The sequence below is a fragment of the Psammomys obesus genome, unplaced genomic scaffold (assembly GCF_907164565.1).
Source record: "Psammomys obesus unplaced genomic scaffold, mPsaObe1.curated_primary_1811, whole genome shotgun sequence".
Taxonomy (NCBI): Eukaryota; Metazoa; Chordata; class Mammalia; order Rodentia; family Muridae; genus Psammomys; species Psammomys obesus.
Window position 1 is genome coordinate 12,644,131 of NW_026585644.1, and position 21,418 is coordinate 12,665,548.

The 21,418-nt window shown below is 43.7% G+C and overlaps 1 protein-coding gene across 1 annotated transcript in view; it reads left to right on the top strand.

The window, feature by feature from the left end:
• Positions 1-21,418, top strand: part of Slc26a4 (solute carrier family 26 member 4) — a 42,437-nt gene that overhangs the window by 15,357 nt on the left and 5,662 nt on the right. Inside the window, exons 8-18 of the mRNA XM_055622812.1 lie at positions 3,175-3,322; positions 4,663-4,776; positions 8,742-8,819; positions 8,945-9,040; positions 9,285-9,391; positions 13,063-13,132; positions 15,044-15,136; positions 17,105-17,200; positions 17,739-17,969; positions 20,043-20,097; positions 21,079-21,224. Of these exons, the coding sequence (XP_055478787.1) occupies positions 3,175-3,322; positions 4,663-4,776; positions 8,742-8,819; positions 8,945-9,040; positions 9,285-9,391; positions 13,063-13,132; positions 15,044-15,136; positions 17,105-17,200; positions 17,739-17,969; positions 20,043-20,097; positions 21,079-21,224 (1,234 nt within the window). The remainder of the gene's footprint in view (positions 1-3,174; positions 3,323-4,662; positions 4,777-8,741; positions 8,820-8,944; positions 9,041-9,284; positions 9,392-13,062; positions 13,133-15,043; positions 15,137-17,104; positions 17,201-17,738; positions 17,970-20,042; positions 20,098-21,078; positions 21,225-21,418) is intronic.

Consider the following 21,418-nt stretch of genomic DNA (forward strand, 5'->3'; position numbering starts at 1 on the left):
AAGGCATGCACTACTACCATACTTTTTTGTTAATCAAGTTGCCTATTTGGGGTCATTTACGGCCCCTTTTGATTAGCTCCTGTGTCCCACTCTACATGTTTCAGTTATGACACGCTGTTGTTTTAGTTTGGCTTTTAGAGCACTTCCTTATTTTATGTAATCTGATGCTCAAAGAGAATCTTAAACATTTTTTGCCTCAATACATTTCCATCATAACATTTCAAATATTTCTGTTTGCCTTGTGTTTCTCCAACTATCCTGAATGTCTTGGTTTTTCTCTCTCTCTCTTTTTTTGTGCATATATTTTAGAGACCAAGATTCCTATCAGATGACTATAAAGTAATCCATCTTATTATTTACCTGACATTTGTCGTTTGTACAAATGAACTTCTTCCACAAAACACTAGTTCAGATACTTACACCCCTTGCTTACCCGTCTGTGTGGTAGGCAGGCGTGTGCCACACGCCCCGTGGGTGGCCCCCGGCCAGTGAGGGCACAGTCATCCTCCAGGAATAAGTGCTGTGGTGGAGGCAGGCTTGCCATGCATCAGAAGGAGGACAGTTTCTCGATATTTTAAATGTGATATTAATCAGCCAAATAAGATAGGTACTAATAAGCAAGGCAGGGTGGCGACAGGGAAAGGGTTGGGATGCTTGACTAAAACACCCAGCTCATAACAAAGACTGTGGCAAAGAGTTTATTACAAGATGGAGGCAGCAAAGAGAGGTGCAGCAGCCTGGAAACCACCAAGAAAAGAGGAATATCTTTGTGTCTATATTAGCATTTTTGAGGCTGTGTTGTGGGGGGGGGCTTAAAGCGTGAGAGTGACCACTTTTGTTAGCACTGTGGCCAGTGAGTTAAAGCAGCTAAGCATGTAGATGAGGAATCCATTCCAGTTATGTAAGAGATAAGGAGAGGGGACACAGCGATGAACTAGAGTGTAGAGATTGGAGACGTGACCAGGAGGTGGACTGAGCAAGCCTCACCAGCAGATGGAAGGAGGGCCTGTGGTCCATAGGGCACTCTGTCCTCCTCTCTACTCCTTCTTGTTAAAAAACACAACCTGTCTTTGCCCAGTCAGTACCAAAGTGCCCCACAGGGATTCACAAAAACCTTCTCTCTCCCACCTGTCACAGCCTGCATCTCCTGATGCAGCAGATTCTCAACCCACAGTTCTCAGTGTGTCCAGTTTCTCATTTATTTCAACAAGTGCTTCTCTTCCTCCATGGTGTGTGTGTGTGTGTGTGTGTGTGTGCGCGCGCGCGCTCACGTGCGTGTGTGCTGCTTCCTGTGGACTGTCACCGTTCTCTAGCTTGATTGGGGAAACATTTGCCAAATATTCACATTCAACCAGACATGAAACATCCGATTAGTATTTTGCCACATGTGACTCCCCTTTATGTGTTATTTGGCCCATTTTGGGGACCACTGTTCCCCATCCTCATGTCTTCAGGATGGGTGTTCATGTGCCCGCTTCCCTTCCCTGGGTCAGACTGGGTTGGCCAGGGCTAACAACTCCATGGGGTGATCATGTACTTTAGGAAGTGTTATGTCAGGTACTAAAAGATATGCTTAATTGGGTCATTAAGAGGTGTCCAGGCAGGGTCTCCTCTAATTGACTTTGGACAAGTGGTCGATACCTTTAAAGTCCTGTGAGAAATTACAGTAGTGACGGGAATGTGTCAGGTTTAAGTTCTTCCAGCCTGGGCTGAGCACCACTCCTAGCGAGGAGCTAACCAGTTACACAACAATACCTCATTAAAGTTCGTGAGAAGAGGGCACAGTCCTCCTATGACGGCCAGTGAAACGGATTTAGCCGGTTTAAACAACATGTCCAAAGTCATAAAGTCACTGAATGACTGAAATCCTTTGATTTCATGCCTCGTAATCTTTAACCCCAGTAATCAAGGACTGAGTAATATTTAGAGAACACTATTATTGACATGAAGGCAGTGAGCACCATGCTATTCTCAAAACTAAAACCTTCTCAGGGTGCTTTGCTAGAACCCTACTTATCTGATGTAGACTTGACTGGGTGTTGGCTGTGTCCTATTAGGGAGATCTAAGGTCAGCTCCAGACCAGCAGGCAATGTGATACTGGTGTGGACTGAGGTTCCTAGCACACTGTCTACAGCTGGGGTCCATTCCAGAGCCTACAGAGAAGAAGGATGGTGGAGAAGTCTGGCAGTTCTTGCTACTGAACTATCCAATCTCTAACATGGACTAAAACTCCAAGCACTCACTTCGATCTTTGGGTTACAGTTCTCCTACAAAAAGGAGAGCGACAGGTTCAGTAGAACCGTGGGGTGCTCAGCAGCTCGAAACGTCTCTACAGTTTGTCTCTGAGACTTCCATTCCCACTTTACTAGTCCTGCGTGTCTCAGGTGGGGGTTTGTTTTAATGGCTGGTGACATTTGGTACTGTACAATACGGACATTCCATAGGTAAATGAAGCTCTTCCTTCTAACTTTTACATTTGGGGACAAATCTCATAGTCGTAAGTTTATATGTTTGATTTTTAAGAGTTTACAGAGGACTCTCTGGCCTTGTTAGTCCGTGGAAACACAATCACTGAGTTATTCTAGTGACTGCAGGGTGATTATAATTACATATGCTTAATGTGGGGTGAGGGTTTTGCCTTCTTAGAGTTAAGGTTTTCAAATGTCATGGCTCTTTAGAATTTTCTGCTGAGTTTTTTTCAGTATCATAATTTGTTTTCTTGTCTCTTCAACAAACTTGACATCTCTTCAAACAGACTAAATTTTATAACATCCCTAGAACCTCTTGCATTGTCAAAGACCTTGAAGGTGAAATTGTGTGAGGAAAAATGTTACATATGAAGGGACATGGATGGAGTTGGGTTAAAGAATCCTTAACGACAGATTTATCCATGTCACCGGTATAAAGACAAAAACAATAAAGCCCATCTCAAGCAGGGCCCACTGAAATCAGCCTGTGAGCTAACACTAACTTCTGGTTAAAAAAAAAAGAAAAGAAAGAAAGAAAGAAGGAGAGAAAGAAGGAAAAGCAGATGATCCTATTTATGTATCCCATGTGTTTTTGCTTTCTTGGGCCATACCCTTTCCTGTCTTCCATGTGACTAAGTGGACACAATGTTTGGGAAGGTTGGGAAAAAGCTGCCAAATCCTCACAACAGTCTTTCCACTAACCAGGTTCTTGCCTCCGGTGCTGCCATCTGTGGGCCTGTTTTCCGACATGCTGGCCGCATCCTTTTCCATTGCTGTGGTGGCTTATGCTATTGCCGTATCTGTAGGGAAGGTCTATGCCACCAAACATGACTATGTCATCGATGGGAACCAGGTACGGTCGCCTGTTTGCTGAGCTGAATTCGTAAGGCTGGAAACAAGTAAAGTAAACACAACTGGGGTGGATTTTGTTTTCTCCTAAGGAAAGTGTTGGTTTCTTTCACTGGCTTTTATCATTTTGATGTCTCTCTTGAACTTGGTAATTAAAAGTCATTTTGAAGCCAGGTGCAGTGGTGCACACCTGTAATCCCAGCACTGGGGGAGGCAGAGGCAGCGGATCTCTGTGAGTTGGAGGCCATCCCGGTCTACAAATCAAGTCCAGGACAGCGAAGGCTACACAGAAAAACTCTGTCTCGCGGGGGGGGGGGGGGTTGGATGATGGGAAACAATTATTTTGAAATATGCATTCTTGAGTCACCTTGCTTCTTAAGAAATAAGCTAAAGTAACACTGTCTTGGTCAGGGTTTCTATTGCTGGAATAAAACACTATGACCAAAAGCAACCTGGGGAGGAAAGGGTTTACGTCAGCCTACACCTTGTAGTCTATCATCCAGGGAAGGCAGAGCAGGAACTCCAGGCAGAAACCTGGGTACAGGAGCAGAGGCCACAGGGGACTGCTGCTTCCTGGCTTGCTCCCCATGACTTGCTCAGCCAGTTCCTTTTAGCACCCAGAACCACCAGCCCAGGGTTATCGCTGTCGTAGTGAGCTGAACCCTTCATTTCATCAGTAATCAAAAAACTACTCTACAAGCCAGGCTGCAGTGGTGCACGCCTTTCATCCCAGCACTCAGGAGGCAAAGACAGGGGGATCTCTGAGCTAGAGGCCAACCTTGTCTATAGAGCAAGTTCTAGGACAGCCATGGCTGCACAAAGAAACATCTAGAAAAACCAAGCAAACAGACAAAAACAACAACAAAACAAAATTTAAAAGAAAAATAAAGAAAAACAATGCCTTACAGGTTTGGCCACAGGTCAAATATGGTAATGTTATTTTCCCATTTGTAGTTCTCTCTTCCAAAATGACTCTAGTTTGTGTCAAGTTGGCATAAAACTAGCCGGCACAAGCACCAATTAATAAAACAAAAACAAAAAAAAAAACCAAAAAGCTAATTCATTTAAGTCAAAAGAACACAAAACTATTAAGTTAGACAAAGAGCTTTTCATGAGGCCAAATAACTCCTGGTAATTTGTTTCCATTTGAAGTTGTTATTGTGTGTGTGCACGTGATGTGTGTGGGCATGTGTGCCACAGGACATGTGGTGAGTCATGGCTCTTTTCACCTTTGCGTGGATTCTGAGGCAGTCCTGTACCCGCTGAGCCATCCTGATGGACACTTGATAAGGGTTTGGCAAGCTTTCTCTTTGAAGCATCACTGTCACCCAGCCTCTCTCTTAGGAGTTCATTGCCTTTGGGATAAGCAACGTCTTCTCTGGATTTTTCTCCTGTTTTGTGGCCACCACGGCTCTGTCTCGAACAGCTGTCCAGGAGAGCACCGGTGGAAAGACACAGGTATGCAGGGATAGACAGATGACCCTAATAGCAGGGAACAGGAAGGAAACTGGCTCAGGGAGATTTCCGCAGGCTTCAAGAGGACAATTCTTAGCCTTCAGAGAGAGAGAGACTTGTGTTTCCTCATCTGATCCAACATGGGCCTCATCTCTCTGACTTGCCCTTATCAAAAACTTCTTAAAAGGCAACATTTGTGGGTTCCTGAAGCCATGACTACCAAATTCTTATGTGTCATTGTTCACTTGGCTGATAGCTTCCCTCACCTGATTAACCAGGAATGGTCACAGTCGTAAGTAAAGAACAATGATGATGTTTATCAGTTTGTTATTTAAGGAGAGCAAGAGCCTGGTAAAAATATTTCCCAGAGCTTTGGCCTAGTGGCACAGGCCAGTAATTCCAGCTGCTTGGGAGACTGAGGTAGGATTGACCTGACCCCAAGTACAAGAGATCTCTGCTCTGGTTACAGAATGAATTTGAGGGCAGATAGGACAATGCTTTGAAGGCTTGTCTCAAAAGAAAAAGGGAGACAAGGGCTGAGGCTCCAGTTCATTGCAATGCTTGCTCTGAGTCCAATCTCCAGTACCACAGTAGGAAAAGGAAGCTCTTTGCAGCTTTGCAAGTTACTATCTATCTATCTACACATATACACACACATAAAATTTGTGTGAGTTGTTTTACCTGTATGTACATATGAGTACCACATATGTGCAATGGCCTGGGAGACCAGAAGGGGGCATCGAATCCTCTGGGATTGAAGTTACAGACGGTTGTGAGCCACTATGTGGGTGCTGGAGTGGAACCTAGGTCCTCTGGAAGAACAGCCAGTGCTCTTAACCACTGAGTCATTTCTCTGCCCGAGTTATTGTAATTTCTACTCGTATGTCCTTTTCGAAAGTCAGGAAATTCTCCAGAGGCTTTTGGCCTCACAGAACAATGTGCTAGACAAGAATGCTTTTTGTTGTACTATTTTGGCATTTCTTCCTGAGTAGTATTTCTGTTCTTGAAGTTCTGAATATGGATTTAATTTTGCCTCTTAAATAAGGCATTTGGTTGTTGCTTTCACAAGGTAACCATAAAACAGCACCACAGTTAACCTCTGGGTAATTCCTCCTAAGGCTGGTCAAAAAGCAGAGGGGACACGCTCAAAGTCAACCACCAGAAGGCTTTAGCTTTCTGACATAGGAAAAGAATAGTATTTAAAACCCTTCCCCGCAAAAAGCCTGAGACTGTGAAAGAGAATAAAATCAAACTGCTGTAACACACACACATCTTCAAGGGTTTTGTTAGAGAGAGACAGTAGAATGAAAGCAAATGCTGAGAAAGACAGTAATTCCAGCAGTGGCTTGCCCAGGGAGAACACTGGAGGTCCCCTCAGTATGGATGGCGTTACTACAGTATGGACCTGTCTTTTGTGTCACCACAGTACAGATGCCATTACCGCATATGTGATGTTCCTCTCCTATTAAAATGGCCTCTCCCAATTTTTTGACTACATTGAAGCAAAATTTAGTTTTAATTCTTAGTGTTTTTTCTTTTTTCTTTTTTTTTTTTTTTTTTTAAAAAAAAAGCTTTTTACAATCATTTCTAGTTCAGAGGAAACAGGTAAAGGAACCCAACACAAAATAAGAGGCAAAAGGGCTCAGTCCCAAAGCTGTGCCTGTTGTATGCTGAAGCTGTGGGCATCTGGAGCTCCTGAGGCTTGCTTTAGCAGTGGGCAATTCCCGGGGTGCACGCCCCGAGTAGGTGCAGCTGGATCTTGAGCTACTGATGGCTCTTCTCCTGCTGTTATCTCCAGGCCCAAACAAGGCATGGGCTGGCTGCCCCCGTAATAATGTCCATGTAAAGTGACCTCCTTGGCAAAGGGCTCAGGGATAATGGTGTTCTGGTAAGTTAATACCCTCTGCCACACACTGGCCTGTATTATATTTAGGAGGGAACGATGCCAGGAGTTCAGCGTTGAAGAAGGAAACAAGGCAGCAATGGCTTGATATTTAATTACTGGAAAGCATTTTAAGTTCCAGGGTTAAAAGTCTAAGACCTTGGACTGAAATCCGGGGACCTGTGACCAAACAAACTATGGAGTCCTCTTGGGTGGTTTCTCATATCTTATGCTGGAGCCTCCTCTTCAGCATGAATGGGAATGCATGAGGATTAAACGAGACAAGGTAAAGACCTAGGGTACACTGGCTACTAAATGCTGGTTACCCTACACCTTGAGGGAAGAATGGCCACTTAGCAGCTTTGACTGTGCTGGGCCCAGCACCTAAGGAGGACCAAACACGAAGCTGTTGAAGAGCTAGTAGAAGAATGAGTGTTGGTGGACTTTAGCTGTTTTCTGTACTTCAGGCTGAGAAGAGCGAAGCCTTCCTTCCTGTTCTTTCTCTCACTGCTATGCTGACTTCTGCTGGCTCGGAAAAAAGTAATTCTTAAGACAAATTACTCCATAGCTCTCATTACCCTTTCATTTAACAACAGTTCATTTGCCAGGAAATGGATCTTCTCAAAGATATTAAAGTCTATGTTTTTCCACAAATCAGCCTTATACAGTACATTCCAGTAATTAATCCCTTAAAGGTTTTAATGTTGTGATCAAAATTGGTGCTGACTCTATAATTAGAGATTTACTATCACATATCCTTGGAGAATGGGTGACCAGTTCCTGCTCTAAGTTGTGTAGATAGCCATCCCTGTCTCCAAATATACCTCTTACCAATTCACGAGTCCCTTAACCTTAGCCAAATGCAAGTGACACGACAAATACTGATCCAGTAACAGGAGGAGAAGGAAGACATGAAGGGAAGAGGGAGGGAGGGTAGGGAGGATCTTAACTTCTTAGACAGAAGAGGAAACTATTCATCATGGTGCTAGAAACCTGGGCCATGGAGCCAGCATATCATAGAAACAGGAAGCTAGACATTGCAAAGTGAGATTTTTAATATCTGTATAGTCACAATATTGCCCAGGCTGACCCATATCTAAACATAAATAACCAGTATGCCATACGGAATGACTGTTTTCGGTTAAGTTTCCAAAATTTTCTCTGACATCTGCTGTGCCTGCTTCTTTAGCTGGACACCTTGCATGGGGCAGTGCTTTTGCTTAACCCCTCTCGCCCATTCCTTCCCCTGACCAGTCTGCTTCTGGTTTCCTGTCTTCTCTCCTCTGTTTCAGAGTTTCTAGTCTTCAGCTCAGCCATGCCCTACGCTGTCTCAGCAGAGAATTCACTGGCCAAGCCAACTGACCAAACCAGGACTAGACCCCACCCCCTCAGCCTCCCTCCTAACTGTTTATGGATCTTAGCAGAACTTTTTTTTGCCAGCAAAGGTAAAGTTCCTGACCTTCCCTTTCCCCGTGGCTGCTCCACAGTTGCAGCCAGTGTTTGGGAGCTGTGCCTACAGCTGATAGAGGAGGAGACAGGAGCTGTGGTCTTGGTGTGCCAGTGTGACACTGTGAATTTGTAATAGCATGGGTTAATTTGTTTTCTCCGGGTTGCTCATGGCAATTATGAGCTACAGGTACAACTGTTATTAGAGTAACCATTGCGGCTGCTGCTTTCACAGTGCAGAAGAGTCTCATAAATGCCATAAGAATGCATGCCCAGGAATGTGACAGTCATCCTTGTTATTGGGGAAATCAGGAGGGTTATGTCTCATGGCTCGGCAAACAGGTGGAAGGTTCACCTCCAACACTGACAGCAGGAGTCATTAGCCACTCAGATGAAATTCAGAACAAACTAACTGTATGCTAACAGATTTAGCTTTCACATTTTCTTCATTTCTCTGCAATACTGGGTATATGTTGCTTTGTTTTTCTCCCCATTTTGCATGGGTTTAGCAAATAATGCTCATTTCTCTAAATACCAAGCAGAAAGGGAGAAATGAGGAAGTACTAACTGTGTCTGTGCAGGCTCGAATGCACACGTTTGGCAAGCGGCGTGTGCCCATCTCATGGAAAGTGTCTTTCAGGTTGCGGGCATCATCTCAGCTGTGATTGTGTTGGTTGCCATTGTCGCCCTGGGGAAGCTGCTGGAACCGTTGCAGAAGGTACGAACCTGCTTTTCTGTGCGCCGCTATCTCTTCACCAGGCTGTTATCAGAGAAATAGCAGATTAGGAATGAACACATGGAAACCATTTCCTTGACTCACATAGCCTCCCTGCCTCTGTGCAGTCAGTCCTGGCCGCTGTCGTCATTGCCAACCTGAAAGGGATGTTTATGCAGGTGTGCGACGTTCCCCGCCTGTGGAGGCAGAATAAGACTGACGCTGTAAGTCACCCACCACACAAGTTTCTTTAAACAAGGCCCCGTCCCCTGCTGCACCTGTCATGTCACTATGTCTGTTTCTGGGGTTTAGCCTGAACTCCAGAGCAGAATCAGAGCGAGAGTAGAGGAGCCAAAGCCTTGATGTCTTCTGTATGAGGGTCCTAGAGCTCTGGGAAGATTCGTTTCAAATCACTTGATTATTATCTGATGAGCTAATGCAAATCTTTTCATTTCCTTTCCCCTCTAGGTTATCTGGGTGTTTACATGCATTCTGTCTATCATTCTGGGGCTGGACCTGGGGTTGTTAGCTGGCCTTCTATTTGGACTACTGACTGTGGTCCTGAGAGTTCAGTTGTAAGTACCAAAACAAACAACCTCCCCCCTCCCAAAAAAAAAAAAAAAACCCACCAAAAACCAGACATCACAGCCTGAAGTTTCCTAGGTTGTTTTCATTAAATGTATACATGTCTTCTTTTTATAATATTAGATATTGGCTGAGTGTATGGATCACACTGTTGACTAAGTCTGATTAGTCTCACTCTGCAGGTAAGAAAGTGTAGGCTCAGAAAATTTAAAGATCTCTCTGAACGCTTCCAGTTGCTAACTGGCAGAGCTAGGACTCGAGTCCCCAAGCAGCTCACTCCACAGTCCCCTTACCCACACGCTCCACTCCGCCCTCCTTCCCTTGCGCTAAAGGGAAGGGCAGATGCAATCCGAACTTGCTTTGGTTAAGTCCGGTGAGTATTAGAGGTTCTGGGCACCAGGCACAGAACAAGTCAGCTCCTCAATATATTCTCAGTCATTTTACTTTTTAAAGCCAGTAACTCATTACACAAGTGGGAACTTATGAAACGATTATTACAGTCAGGATTCACTCAAATCTGACAAACAAGGCACATACCCAATTATGTGAAGTAAATAAGATTAGTGCATATGCTCTCTGGAAGCAGCAGAGCTCTGAGTCACATGGAGCAAACAGCCTATGAGGGCAGGCAAGGCAGGCTGACGGCAGATTATCTGCTTGGTGACGGTTTTGTTTTGACTTCCGCATGTGTCCTCCTGGGCTTGGGGGAAGCACAGCTCTGCCCCTTTCAGTATTTTTTTTCTTGCCTTTCCAGAAGTCTGCCTGTAGTGAGAGTTTTGGTTTCTTTAAAAACCTAGTGATGTTCTGTGAATGTGTTTTTGGTTTAATCCCAGGTGTGGGATAAGAGGCTGCTTCAGAGCAGGTGATTTTGAGTTTCCCATGCACTAGCAGGAGTGTGGTTCTGCCCGAGCAGAGTTTGTTTATGTTTGGAATCTGGGGACTCTTGGGAGGGGCTGGGGGCATTCTGAAGGAGGAGGCAGCTGCTCCCCCTGCTGCTGCAGTGGCATCCTGTGTTGTGTGTCGTTTCCCCCACCCCACCCACTGCTTGTTCATCCTGCCACTGTGTTTGCTCTTGCTGGATTGCTGGTTTGCTGGACTGATGGACAATGAAGATTGGATTTGCCACAAGAAACTCTACCTCCCTAATCAGCAGAAAGTAGCCTATAAAAGTCTACATTCCCTTTCTCCACTAACCTTTCTCTCCTCCCTACTGTTGCGGGGGGTTGGAAGGAATTAGGGTGAAATAAGGATTGGAAGGGCGGTAGATATAAGAACGTACAAAGGGTGCCCAAAGCACCACTTGTATGGCCTTGAACTTTTTTTTTTCAAAATTATTTATTTAGTATGTTTGAGTCATGAAAATCTGAATTATACATATGAATTAATATAGGTGCTTTAAACTTTTAAAACATTCTGTAATAATATATATTTTAAGCCATATTCACTATTTTTATAAGACAGGGAAAAGCTAAGTCCATAAAGACGCATGAAGAAAAATAGAATTAACAACTTCAATGTTCTGTTCTCCAATTTTTGGTTCTTAGGTAGATTATTTATTACATAACTTTTAAAATTCCCATCCAATGCAGCAAATAAGTTTAAATTATAGCATTTCTTCTGATAATGGTTTGTTCCCCATGATTCATGGTTCTGAGAAGGATTATCACTTAAGGAACTTCTGGGTCAGAATCTCAGCCACATCTGAATTCTTGGTCACAGAGGCACACCAGGTTAGCACTGGGTTATACAAATGCGTCACATAGGTGTCCCAGGCACAGAATGACCATTAGCAAGGCCCACCATGCCACGCCTCACTGCCACTCTGGGTGCTGCCCCTCTGGTTGACTTTGAGGACACGTATATGATGGTGTGTGTTTTCTTGCAAGCTCCTCTGGCCAGTTTGCTTGTAGTTTCTTTCGTTTCCTTCAGTTGTTGGAAGCCTTAACTCTTGCAGTTCACCTGGGAGACCTGAGGGTGTTCCCACTTTGTTCGTGCAAGGCCTTAGCATTGGCTGGACCATCCACAAGCTTCACACATTTCTTCCCCTTCTTCTGCTGCATGTCCAGAGGCAGATTCTTGTGAGGAGAGAGACTAGATGGCTGTTTCCACTGCACAGTGTTATCTCCTCCTCCCCCTCTGAAGTGGGAGTCTAGGAACATCTTCCGCAACGGCACTGGCAGCAGCTGTTTCTTTTTGGGTGGTTGTGTTCAACAGCAGCACCTCACGCCTCTCTGAGTACAGGTGCTTCGGTCTTCTCTTTGGGTTCACACTTCAGCTTTAGTTCATCTAGATTAGCTCTCAGCTTCATACTGGCCCTTTTGGAAAGTCTTGCCTTTGCAAATGGTCTCCACTCAGTATCCAGGGCCTGCTGGCTCTCAAATAATGCCTTTATTCTCTGCATGGACAGTTCGCCTTTTGTGTCTTCACTTCCTTTGTTTAGTTTAGCAAGCTTTAGCCAAAGTAAATTATAGATACAAATTAATATCGGTGCTCTTCTCTGCCTGGGCAGTGATGGGAGAAGACAGCCAGAAAAACACCAGCATGGGTATCTTCAGATTGGCGGTGGGGGTCATTTCTCCTATCCCACCAACCCTCCATTGGCATGGTGGCACCTACGTGAAAGTTCTGTGGCTGTGTCTCTCAGCACCCTCCCTAGGAGCACAGGGTTCCTCCGCTTCCAGAGGGCCCAGTTTGCTACGAGGGAACAATGAAGAAGCTGTCTGTAGACAACATTGCCTCTTGTACTGAGTGTGCTCACTGGCTGCTTTTTCTGTGAGTCTGCTTAGGAAGGACATTTGTTGCTGTTGTTAAGAGAAAGACTAACTTATGATTTAACTTAAAAAAAAAATGAGCTCACTGTTGCTAGCCAAGAGGAAAACTTGGTACGATTTAGTTGATGGTTTGGTAACTGGGCTCATAGCCAACAAAAAGCACTACCTGTTACAGTATTTAATTTCCAGTAATTATAACATTGATCCAGAGAGCACAGTGCTGAAAGGGCTTCAAACTGATAGTCCTTCTCCGGGGGCTGCATTCAGCATATGTCACCAGTCACAGTTGGAGAAAGAGTGGAATTTATCTGGGCGCATCAGCAACAGGAAATCAGCGGTTGCCAGGCGGGACTCACTTCAGCCAGGCTGCTGTTTCTAAAACTAGAGGCTAATCTGATCCTGTGCAGACACCATACTCTATCAGCAGGCTGCCATAAGGCTCAAAGGAGTGAAAGGAACCAAAGGCCCGTACAGTGAAGATGGAGGCTGTGCGTCCTTCACTTGGCTTCTCTACCTCCTCTGAGTGCCATTTTATGAACTAACAAAAATAAGGGTAATAGCCATTGAGAGTTAAGTTTGTGCTTCCAGAAGATTTAGCCATGTGTGAAGGATTGATGCTTCTCCTATAAACTGCTGTGCATACGAAAGTGCTCAGAATCTCCCTTAGCCACCAGAAGAGACTGACAGTTAGTCCCTCTCTCTCTCCAGTTCCACTCAAACACCAGCTGTTCATTTCAGAGTTAGATACAGGGAAATGTCATCTGCAAAGGAGACTGAGTCCAAAACACCAGAATGATGTTCTCTTTCATAGCTGTTATTTCTTTTTAACTTTTTAGTTGAAAAAGTGACTGTTGAAAAAAAAATCCTGATATTCATTTTCTTTCTTGCAGCCCATCATGGAATGGTCTTGGAAGGGTCCCCAGCACAGACATCTACAAAAGCATCACACATTACAAAAATGTAAGTGCCTTTGTCAGACGATTGTCACAGGCCGGCTTGCTAGCCTGGAGTGCAAGGAGCCACACATTTCTCTTTAAACCTGTCAGGTACCAGCCAAGAGGACTTCTCTTGGAAAAGTCCATCAGCAGACTGTCTTGAGTGTCTTGAGAACCTGGGAGTCAGTGTGCCTTTCGTCATAAATAAGTTACATGGATTCTGCCATGCTAGTTGAATGTTTTTTTGGTGTAAACATCATAATGAAGGATTAAATATAATAGGCAATTAGATTAGTTCCAGGCATTTAATAAAAATTATATTCTTGTCTCTAATCCATAGCCTTTATGAAATTGCCTGACATATCTGTAACGTTTCTTTTTTTCTTTTTAAGAGTGATTTTAAAAAACAAAAGATTTCTTTTTATGTGCATTGATGTTTTGCCTGCAAGTATGTCTCTGTGAAGGTGCCAGATCCTCTGGAACTGAAATTAGAAACACTTGTGAGCTACCATGTGGGTGCTAGGAATTCAACCAGGGTCTTCTGGAAGACCACTGAGCCATCTCTCCAGCCTCCAGATTTCTTTATTCAGCTTTAACAACAGATCTTTCCAGTTCTCTGTCACCAAAGCTTTATTTGATACATATATCAAATATATATCAATCACTGGAATTGGAAGAAACAATATATGAAGTGGGAAATGGAAAACAAAGAAAGTAGGCATCCCACTGGTGGTCAGATGTCACAAGTAAAACTGTTAGTGGCTGCTAGGGGAAACAAAGATGAAAAAGCAGAGGAAATTTAAAAAACACAAATTTAGCTTTTAAAAAGTGGATTTATGTTAATAAAATAAACAAGTATGTATTTTTAATGTGAACCCTAGAAAGTCATAGGATGATATTTTACCTTAATATAAAAAATATTACTATAAGGGCCAGGTGGTGGTGGTGTGCGCCTTTAATCCCAGCAATCTGGAGGCAGAGGCAGGCAGACCTCTGACTTCGAAGCCAGTCTGGCCAGTGTCAGCTCCAGGACAGCTAAGGTTACACAGAGAAAACCTATCTCCAGAAAAATCAAACAAAACAAAAAGAGTACTGTACATTCAATCTAGAATTCTAGTAGCTGTTACTTAGCTTATTTCTATAATCTTTCTGTAACGTTGAGTCAAGTATCAAGATCTAAAACAAAACAAAACAAAACCAAACAGCAACAACAAAAGTAGTTCAGCGGCTAGAGATCGAGAGGCCATGGAAAATACGCCATGGTAACAGGGCGGCATACCTCTAGAAACACACGAAAGAATCCTGTTGCCTTCCGGAAACCAGGCTGCACAGGAGACACGTGACTTCACTGAACCGTACCACTGCTCAGTTCTGAGGTTGTAACGTGGAATCCAGGTTCTAGGCTCTGCGTGGTGAGACTTTGCTTCTCAGGCTCAGAGTTCTCATCTGAAAGGCATAGGCTAACATGGCTGCAGTTGCTTAGGAGGAGAAGATTCTATAGTGCAGCCACTCCGTTAAGGCGCAGACAACAACAAACACCACTAGGGCAAGGATTTGAGTGCACAGATTCCTTTTGTCCCTTGAGCCAAAGAATTTTAGCAAAATCAAAACAGACAGTAGTGGAGGCTGGCGACCAGTCATGTTGCCTTCAGAGCCACTTTCTTCAATAGAAGCAGCCTGTAAGATCCGGCCTACGTCATTCAGCTTGGGTTCTAGTTCTGTGGCCTCCGACCCTGCACATCTTCTTAGCCTGTGACTGCCAATAGCTCAGAGGTGCTCAGGGTGCAGCTGCCCAGCTCCTCTCCTAACCATGTTACCAGAACAGGCAGAGCTTGGGGTGTAGAATTTAGACATCAATTCTTTTAACCTCAACTTCCCTCTCTCCTCTCTCTTCCCTCCCTTACTTCCTCCCCTCTCTCTTCTTCTTTTTTGCCAGCTTGAAGAGCCTGAAGGAGTGAAGATTCTGAGATTTTCTAGTCCCATTTTTTATGGCAATGTCGATGGTTTTAAGAAATGTGTCAAGTCAACAGTAAGTATTTTATTCCTAGAAGTTTGATTTTTAACTTATTTTTCAGATTTCACTCATTTCTTGGGCACCAACTAGGAATAAGGCCTTATGTTTGGTTCTCTTTGTGTGGGGCATTAAAAACTATATTGTGGCACGGTGTGGGAATATACAGCTGTGATCCCAGCATTTGAGAGGCTGAGGCAGGAGGATTGCCTTAAGCTTGAGGTCAGCCTGGTTTACATAACCAGACCTAGGGCTAGCCAGGGCTACAGACTTAGACCTAGTCTCACAAAACAAAATACATAACGAATGAATAACATTGTCATAACATCTGTGCACCAAATGACTCACACTGTAAGGGAGGGGAGGGGAAGACGGGAGAGGACAGACAAGGATTTGGAGTAGGGTCTGAGACAGAAGGCTGTGGCTGCTGACTTCCAGGGCTGTGTGAACAGGTTGCAGAGGCAGGCGAGAGGATCCAGCTGCCTTCTGTGAATAGATTCAAAACAGTGCCATGCCTTGGAAATTTTTATTTGAAAAAAAAAAAAAAGTTTCATTCATAAAAGGTATTTTTGCTAACCTGAATTAGGTTTATTACTTTAAGAAATAGTTCTAAATGTTAAGAAAAAAATAGAAAAGGGGCTGAAAGAATATGGCTCAGCTGCTAAGAATACCTCCTGATCTCTCAGAAAATGAGTTCCTGTACCCACATCAAGTGGCTCATAAATACCTATACATACAGCTTCCAGGGAGCTGGCACCCCTTCTGGCCACCATGGGAACCTACACACATGTGCCCCCCCCATATAAATAAAACAATTAAAAAAAAAGAAGTTAATAAAATAAGTTTTAGTGGCAGACGTTGGTTTTTGTCGCTGGAGTAAAACACCGCAGCCAAAAACAACTTGAAGAAAGGGTTTGCTGCATCTGAGCACACTCAGGTGGCCTTCATCACTGAGGGAGGGCAGGGCCGAAACTGAAACAGAAGCTATGGAGGAGTGCTTCTTGCTGGCTTGCTCCTCATGTTTTGCCCATCTCGGTTTCTTATACAACTCAGGACCTCCCGGCCAGGGGTGGCACTGCCCAAAGGGGGCTGGACCCTCCTCCCACGGGAATCATTAATCAAGAAAAGTTCAGACACATTTGTCTACGGGACAATCTTCTGAGGCATTTCCTCAGCAGAGAGTCCCTCTTCTGGAGCGGCTCTAGGTTGACATTAAATTCACCAGCAAAGAAGTGTGAGGCAGACAGTGTGCTGGGCATCTGGGAAGTGTGCTGAGAGATGATGAGAGCAGAGGAGTGGGGGACAGTTGCCCTGCTGGAGTAAAGAGCACCGGTGTGGTAAAAGGGGTAGAAGGTTCTTGACCCCAAGTGCCATGCTATGCTTGGAACTTGGAATTTGCCCCTGAGCGCTAGTTTCCTGTTTTCAGAGTAAACTAGTTCAAAGGGAAGCTAACAGATTTTTTTTTTTTTTTTTTTTACCCATAACAAAATGGCTTTGTGACACCAAGAAAAACACAGACTTAAAGCTAAAACTATTTCTCCTCCTCCCAACTCCCCATCTGGATTTTGTCTCTTTTACTGGCTTAGAGTCTTGAATCTGCTTGTCTTCTTCCCTCCCCATCTCTAGTGGGGTGGGGTGCCTGACAGAGGAGTCTACATACTTAGGCCTCACAATTTCTTTTCTGGCAGGGGTTCTTTCAAAATAGTGTTGGAGAGAGGGCTCAGCCTTTGGAGAGTGTACTGATCTTTGAAGAACCTGAGTTCAGTTCCCCAGCACCTATGCGGAAGAGCTCACAACTATCTCTAACTTTAGCTCCAGGGGACCTTACATCCTCCTCAGGAGTCCTGGGACATCTGCACTCACATGTGCACATACCCACATAGGGACACATAATTAAAATGAAAAAAAGAAACAACCACTCAGATAGTAAATGCCATGGAACATTAAGAACCAGACATTTTAAGTAACTGACATTTATTTCCAAAGGTTGGATTTGATGCCATTAGAGTATATAACAAGAGGCTGAAAGCACTGAGGAGAATACAGAAACTCATCAAAAAAGGACAATTAAGGGCAACAAAGGTGAGGCAACATCCTTCTTTCTCCTCTAGGTTCTTTCTCCGATGAAAGCAATTAGATGGTCTACAACTAAAGCCAGCCCCTTTGGTATTCAGATGCACTGGAGCATATGACAATCGTGTTTCAGAGAACAGCTCATCTGTTCTGTAGGCTACAGGAAAAGGGTGGGAAAAATGAAACCAGGACAGCTCCCTGGAAACACAACTTGTCCCCTCCCCATTAAAAACGAGCATCTGAACTCATTTTTAAACATTGTTATTTCATGAACTTTTTAATCAGCTTTTTCTCTGACTTTTCTGTATCTCTTGGGAAAGTCCCACAATCATCCAGAAATCTTTTTTTTTTGGCTTTCTTTTCCATTTTCTTCTTAGAGAGTGTAGAAGTGTAAATGGTAGTAAAATCCATTCCTCAAGACTATATTCCCTTGCTGTATTTGTTTTCCAAAGAATAGTTCATATGGGACTTTTAAACATTTTGGGGTACATTGCTGAAAGGCATGTTGTATTACTAACAATTAAGCTGGAGGTGCTTTCTTTGTTAGAATGGGATTATAAGTGATATTGGCTCATCAAACAATGCTTTTGAGCCTGATGAAGATGTTGAAGAGCCAGAGGAGCTTGATATCCCAACCAAAGAAATCGAGATTCAAGTGGACTGGAACTCTGAACTCCCGGTGAAAGTGAATGTCCCGAAGGTGCCAATCCACAGCTTGGTGCTGGATTGTGGGGCTGTGTCCTTCCTGGATGTGGTGGGAGTGAAGTCATTGCGGATGGTGAGGTTCTGCTTGTTTGTCCTGTAGACCTGGCCTTTGGCAACAGTAAAGTGATGGACGGTTATTCAGCCTTGTGAAAGGGTGCTATGATTTGTCTAAGTGAAGTTTTTTTCCCTCCTCCTCCTGTCCATTCCTCTTCTCTCTCTCCCTCCCCTTCCTCCTCAACCTTTTCGCCAATACAACGTAAGCTCTGGAGTCAGGCTTTGTGAGGTGAATCTTGCCTCCACCACCAAGAACAAGTTTCTTTCTTTCTTTCCTTCCTTCTTTCTTTCTTTCTTTCTTTCTTTCTTTCTTTCTTTCTTTCTTTTTTTTCTTTCTTTCTTTCTTTATTTTTTTGTTTAGTTTTTGAGACGTGTCTCTCTGTGTAGCCTTGGCTGTCCTGGACTTGCTTTGTAGACCAGGCTGGCCTCAAACTCACAGAGATCCGCCTTCCTCTGCCTCCCCAAGTGCTGTGATGACAGGATTACAGGGCCATGGCACCTGACCAAGAACAAGTTTCTTAATCTGCCTTTGTCTTGCCTTCTTCTTTTGTAATATAAGCATGATGAAGGTAGTTTCTGCACAGGTAACATGAAAATACATATAATGAACACACAAGAGCATCTGGCCCACAGACATCTCTGAGAAAATGTTAACACTTAATACATTTAATTTTTTTTTTCTGAAGATGTAACTGCCATTAGAACAGGAAAAGTAATGAAGTTTTAGGTATTATATTTTCCCTGTTATGGAAACAGCAGCAGGACAGGACTAGGAAAGCAGGTAGCACTGTGAAGAAGCAAGGGCACGCCTCAGGTTAGAGCCAGGACGTCAGGGCAAGAGCTGAGCAACATGCGGGGCAGAAGCATTCACAGCAGTTGCCGAGAGTCAAGTGCATTCATTCAATGGTTCCGTGTGGGCCTGTCGCTCCACCTAGAAGACGCAGGTGATGAGGCTGCCGTGGCTTCTCTGCTAAAGAGGAGGGCAAATATTAATGTATAAGCAACTGCAGTAGGTGCCTCAAGGTACTTTAACTAGGTGCTATCCCAAGTGTTAAATGCAGAGGAAGCTGCAGGCAGGTATCAAGAGAGCCAGACAGAGAGATCAGCGGGGAAAGGCACCAACAAGAGGCATAATGACAGTAAATGGGTTCCCGCCTGGTGTTAGCTTAGCTGAGGGCTACCACTGCAGGAGCAGAAGCTGATGCCAGGGCCTGGGTGCTGCAGAGGAAAGTAATTATACTTGGCAAAAGACTGAGAATATGCTGTGAGGTTCTGTTCTCTCAGCAGGCCCTGTTAGCTCATTTGAGAACACATGCTGGCTCTTTGTTGTTTATTTCACTCTGTGCAATGACTCAGACTCATTATAGATTATACTGGCCGGTTGGTTTAATGACCTTGTACGGTCCTAATGCCAGAGTATGTCTCACTCTTGAATAGCTGCTTATGGTGACAGTTCCTATTGCTCACAGACCTAGTATGTGGATATTTAAAAATCAAACTTTAAGTGGTCATTGTAAATTCACATTTAGTTTTAAGGGACATTAGAGAAATAGTATGTATCCCCTTCCTCATTTCTCCCAAAAAACTAAAGACAAAAGTACAATCAAGATAATTGACACGGGTACATTTAAAACAAAGACCTGAATGTTTAGTCAGTTTTTTCTTTTTAATACGATCTTACACTTTTTATTGCAGCAAGCAAGACCTATCTGGAAGCCTAGCTACTTCATTGTCTCCTTCTACAAATACTCGCTGAGTACCTCTGTGTCATGAGCTGCTCTGCTGCCCAGCACTGGATGGCATTCTTCCTGCCTTTTTAAAAACAGGGTCTTGCTAGTGGTCAGGGCCTTGAATTAAAATCCTGCTGCCTCAACCTTTTGAGTGCCAGCATTACTGCTGTGCTATACCTCACCTGGTGTGTCATGTTTTGAGCTACTGCCTTTTCATGTTTACATAAAGCATCACGGCAGGCTGAAAATAATCTATGGTTTTCCAGTAAAAAGCTCTCCTGAAAGTCTTGATTAACCACAGAAATGTTGACAGTTCTCCTGAGCAAATGTTTAAATATGACTGAATTCTTTTCTATTTTTAGATTGTCAAAGAATTTCAGAGAATTGATGTGAATGTGTACTTTGCTTTGCTTCAAGGTAAATGCCTAAGTGCATATCTATCAAACTGGTTTCACATCTCCTCCCTTGGATGTGAATATATGATGTCTGAAGGCCTTCTAAAAAAAAACTTAACAAAATTAGAAGAAAACTATTTTGTATTGTAGTACAGAATGTCCAAGACAATGTGTCATCTTGGTTGCCTTTCAGTATATAATCGCAATAACTAACCATGCTCTATTTCCAAAACTTTTCCAAAACTCTGTACCAATTACCAGTATCTCAGTGCATTTTTGAGCTTTGCAAAAGATTTCTTCCAGTTTGTGCCACAGATCTGGTAAAGTATAGAAACTTGTTTCTTGACAGTGGTGTTAAGTGCAAATGGGGACATTGATTTGGGGAGAGCAGAGGTGAGAAGACTAAGAGCTCTTGGAACTGGAGGAATGCCAAGAGTATGAGTCTCTGTGGCTTGTCTGTAAGTGGAGGAAGGTCCCAATCTTGGGCTGAGTTCTCTGCAAGAGCTGAAATGGAGGTTCATGCACAAGTGCTTAAGGGAGTGAAGGAGGAACAGGGCCTGAGATGAAGCTGTTCAGGCATGATGTCAGAAGTTTGATTACACAAGTGGCTCCACAAGGGGTGGTTATGCAAGGTCCCACTTTATACTCTTATCTATTGGCCAGTGGATTCTGGCAAGGTATGTGTGAGTGCAGCTTACTAGGTCTCATCAAATCAGACAGCTTCAATTGGCCAGAGAAAATTCTTTTAGAAGGGCACAGCTGTGAACCAGCAGCCAAGTTCACAGCAACTGGGGTATGGAAATGCTTGCTTGGCAAAAGGGTCACCAAGACAGACTGCAAGCAACTATGGGATAGCCACTCTGTGTGCTGCTGGCAAAGAAGGACACCTCTGTTAGAGCAGGGGCACAGTTTGGAAATGAGGAGACAATGAAAAGGCACTGCAAAAACTTATTATAAAAATCCCTTTTCTCCCTAGCAACTAAACATTGTTTTTCCTTTGCAGATGATGTGCTAGAAAAGATGGAGCAGTGTGGATTCTTTGATGACAACATTAGAAAGGATAGATTCTTTCTTACGGTTCATGATGCTATACTATATCTGCAGAACCAGGTCAAATCCAGGGAGGGCCAGGATTCCCTTCTAGAGACGGTAAACATCTCACCCAACTCTAGTCTGAAACCCAGCCTAACCTTATGGGCACATGTTGAATTTCTCTGTCTTCTTTTCTTTTCTTTATTTTTCTTTTCTCTTTCTTTTTTCTGTGTTCTTTCTTTCTCTCTTTCTCTCTCTTTTTTCTCTTTCTTTCTTTCTTTCTTTCTTTCTTTCTTTCTTTCTTTCTTTCT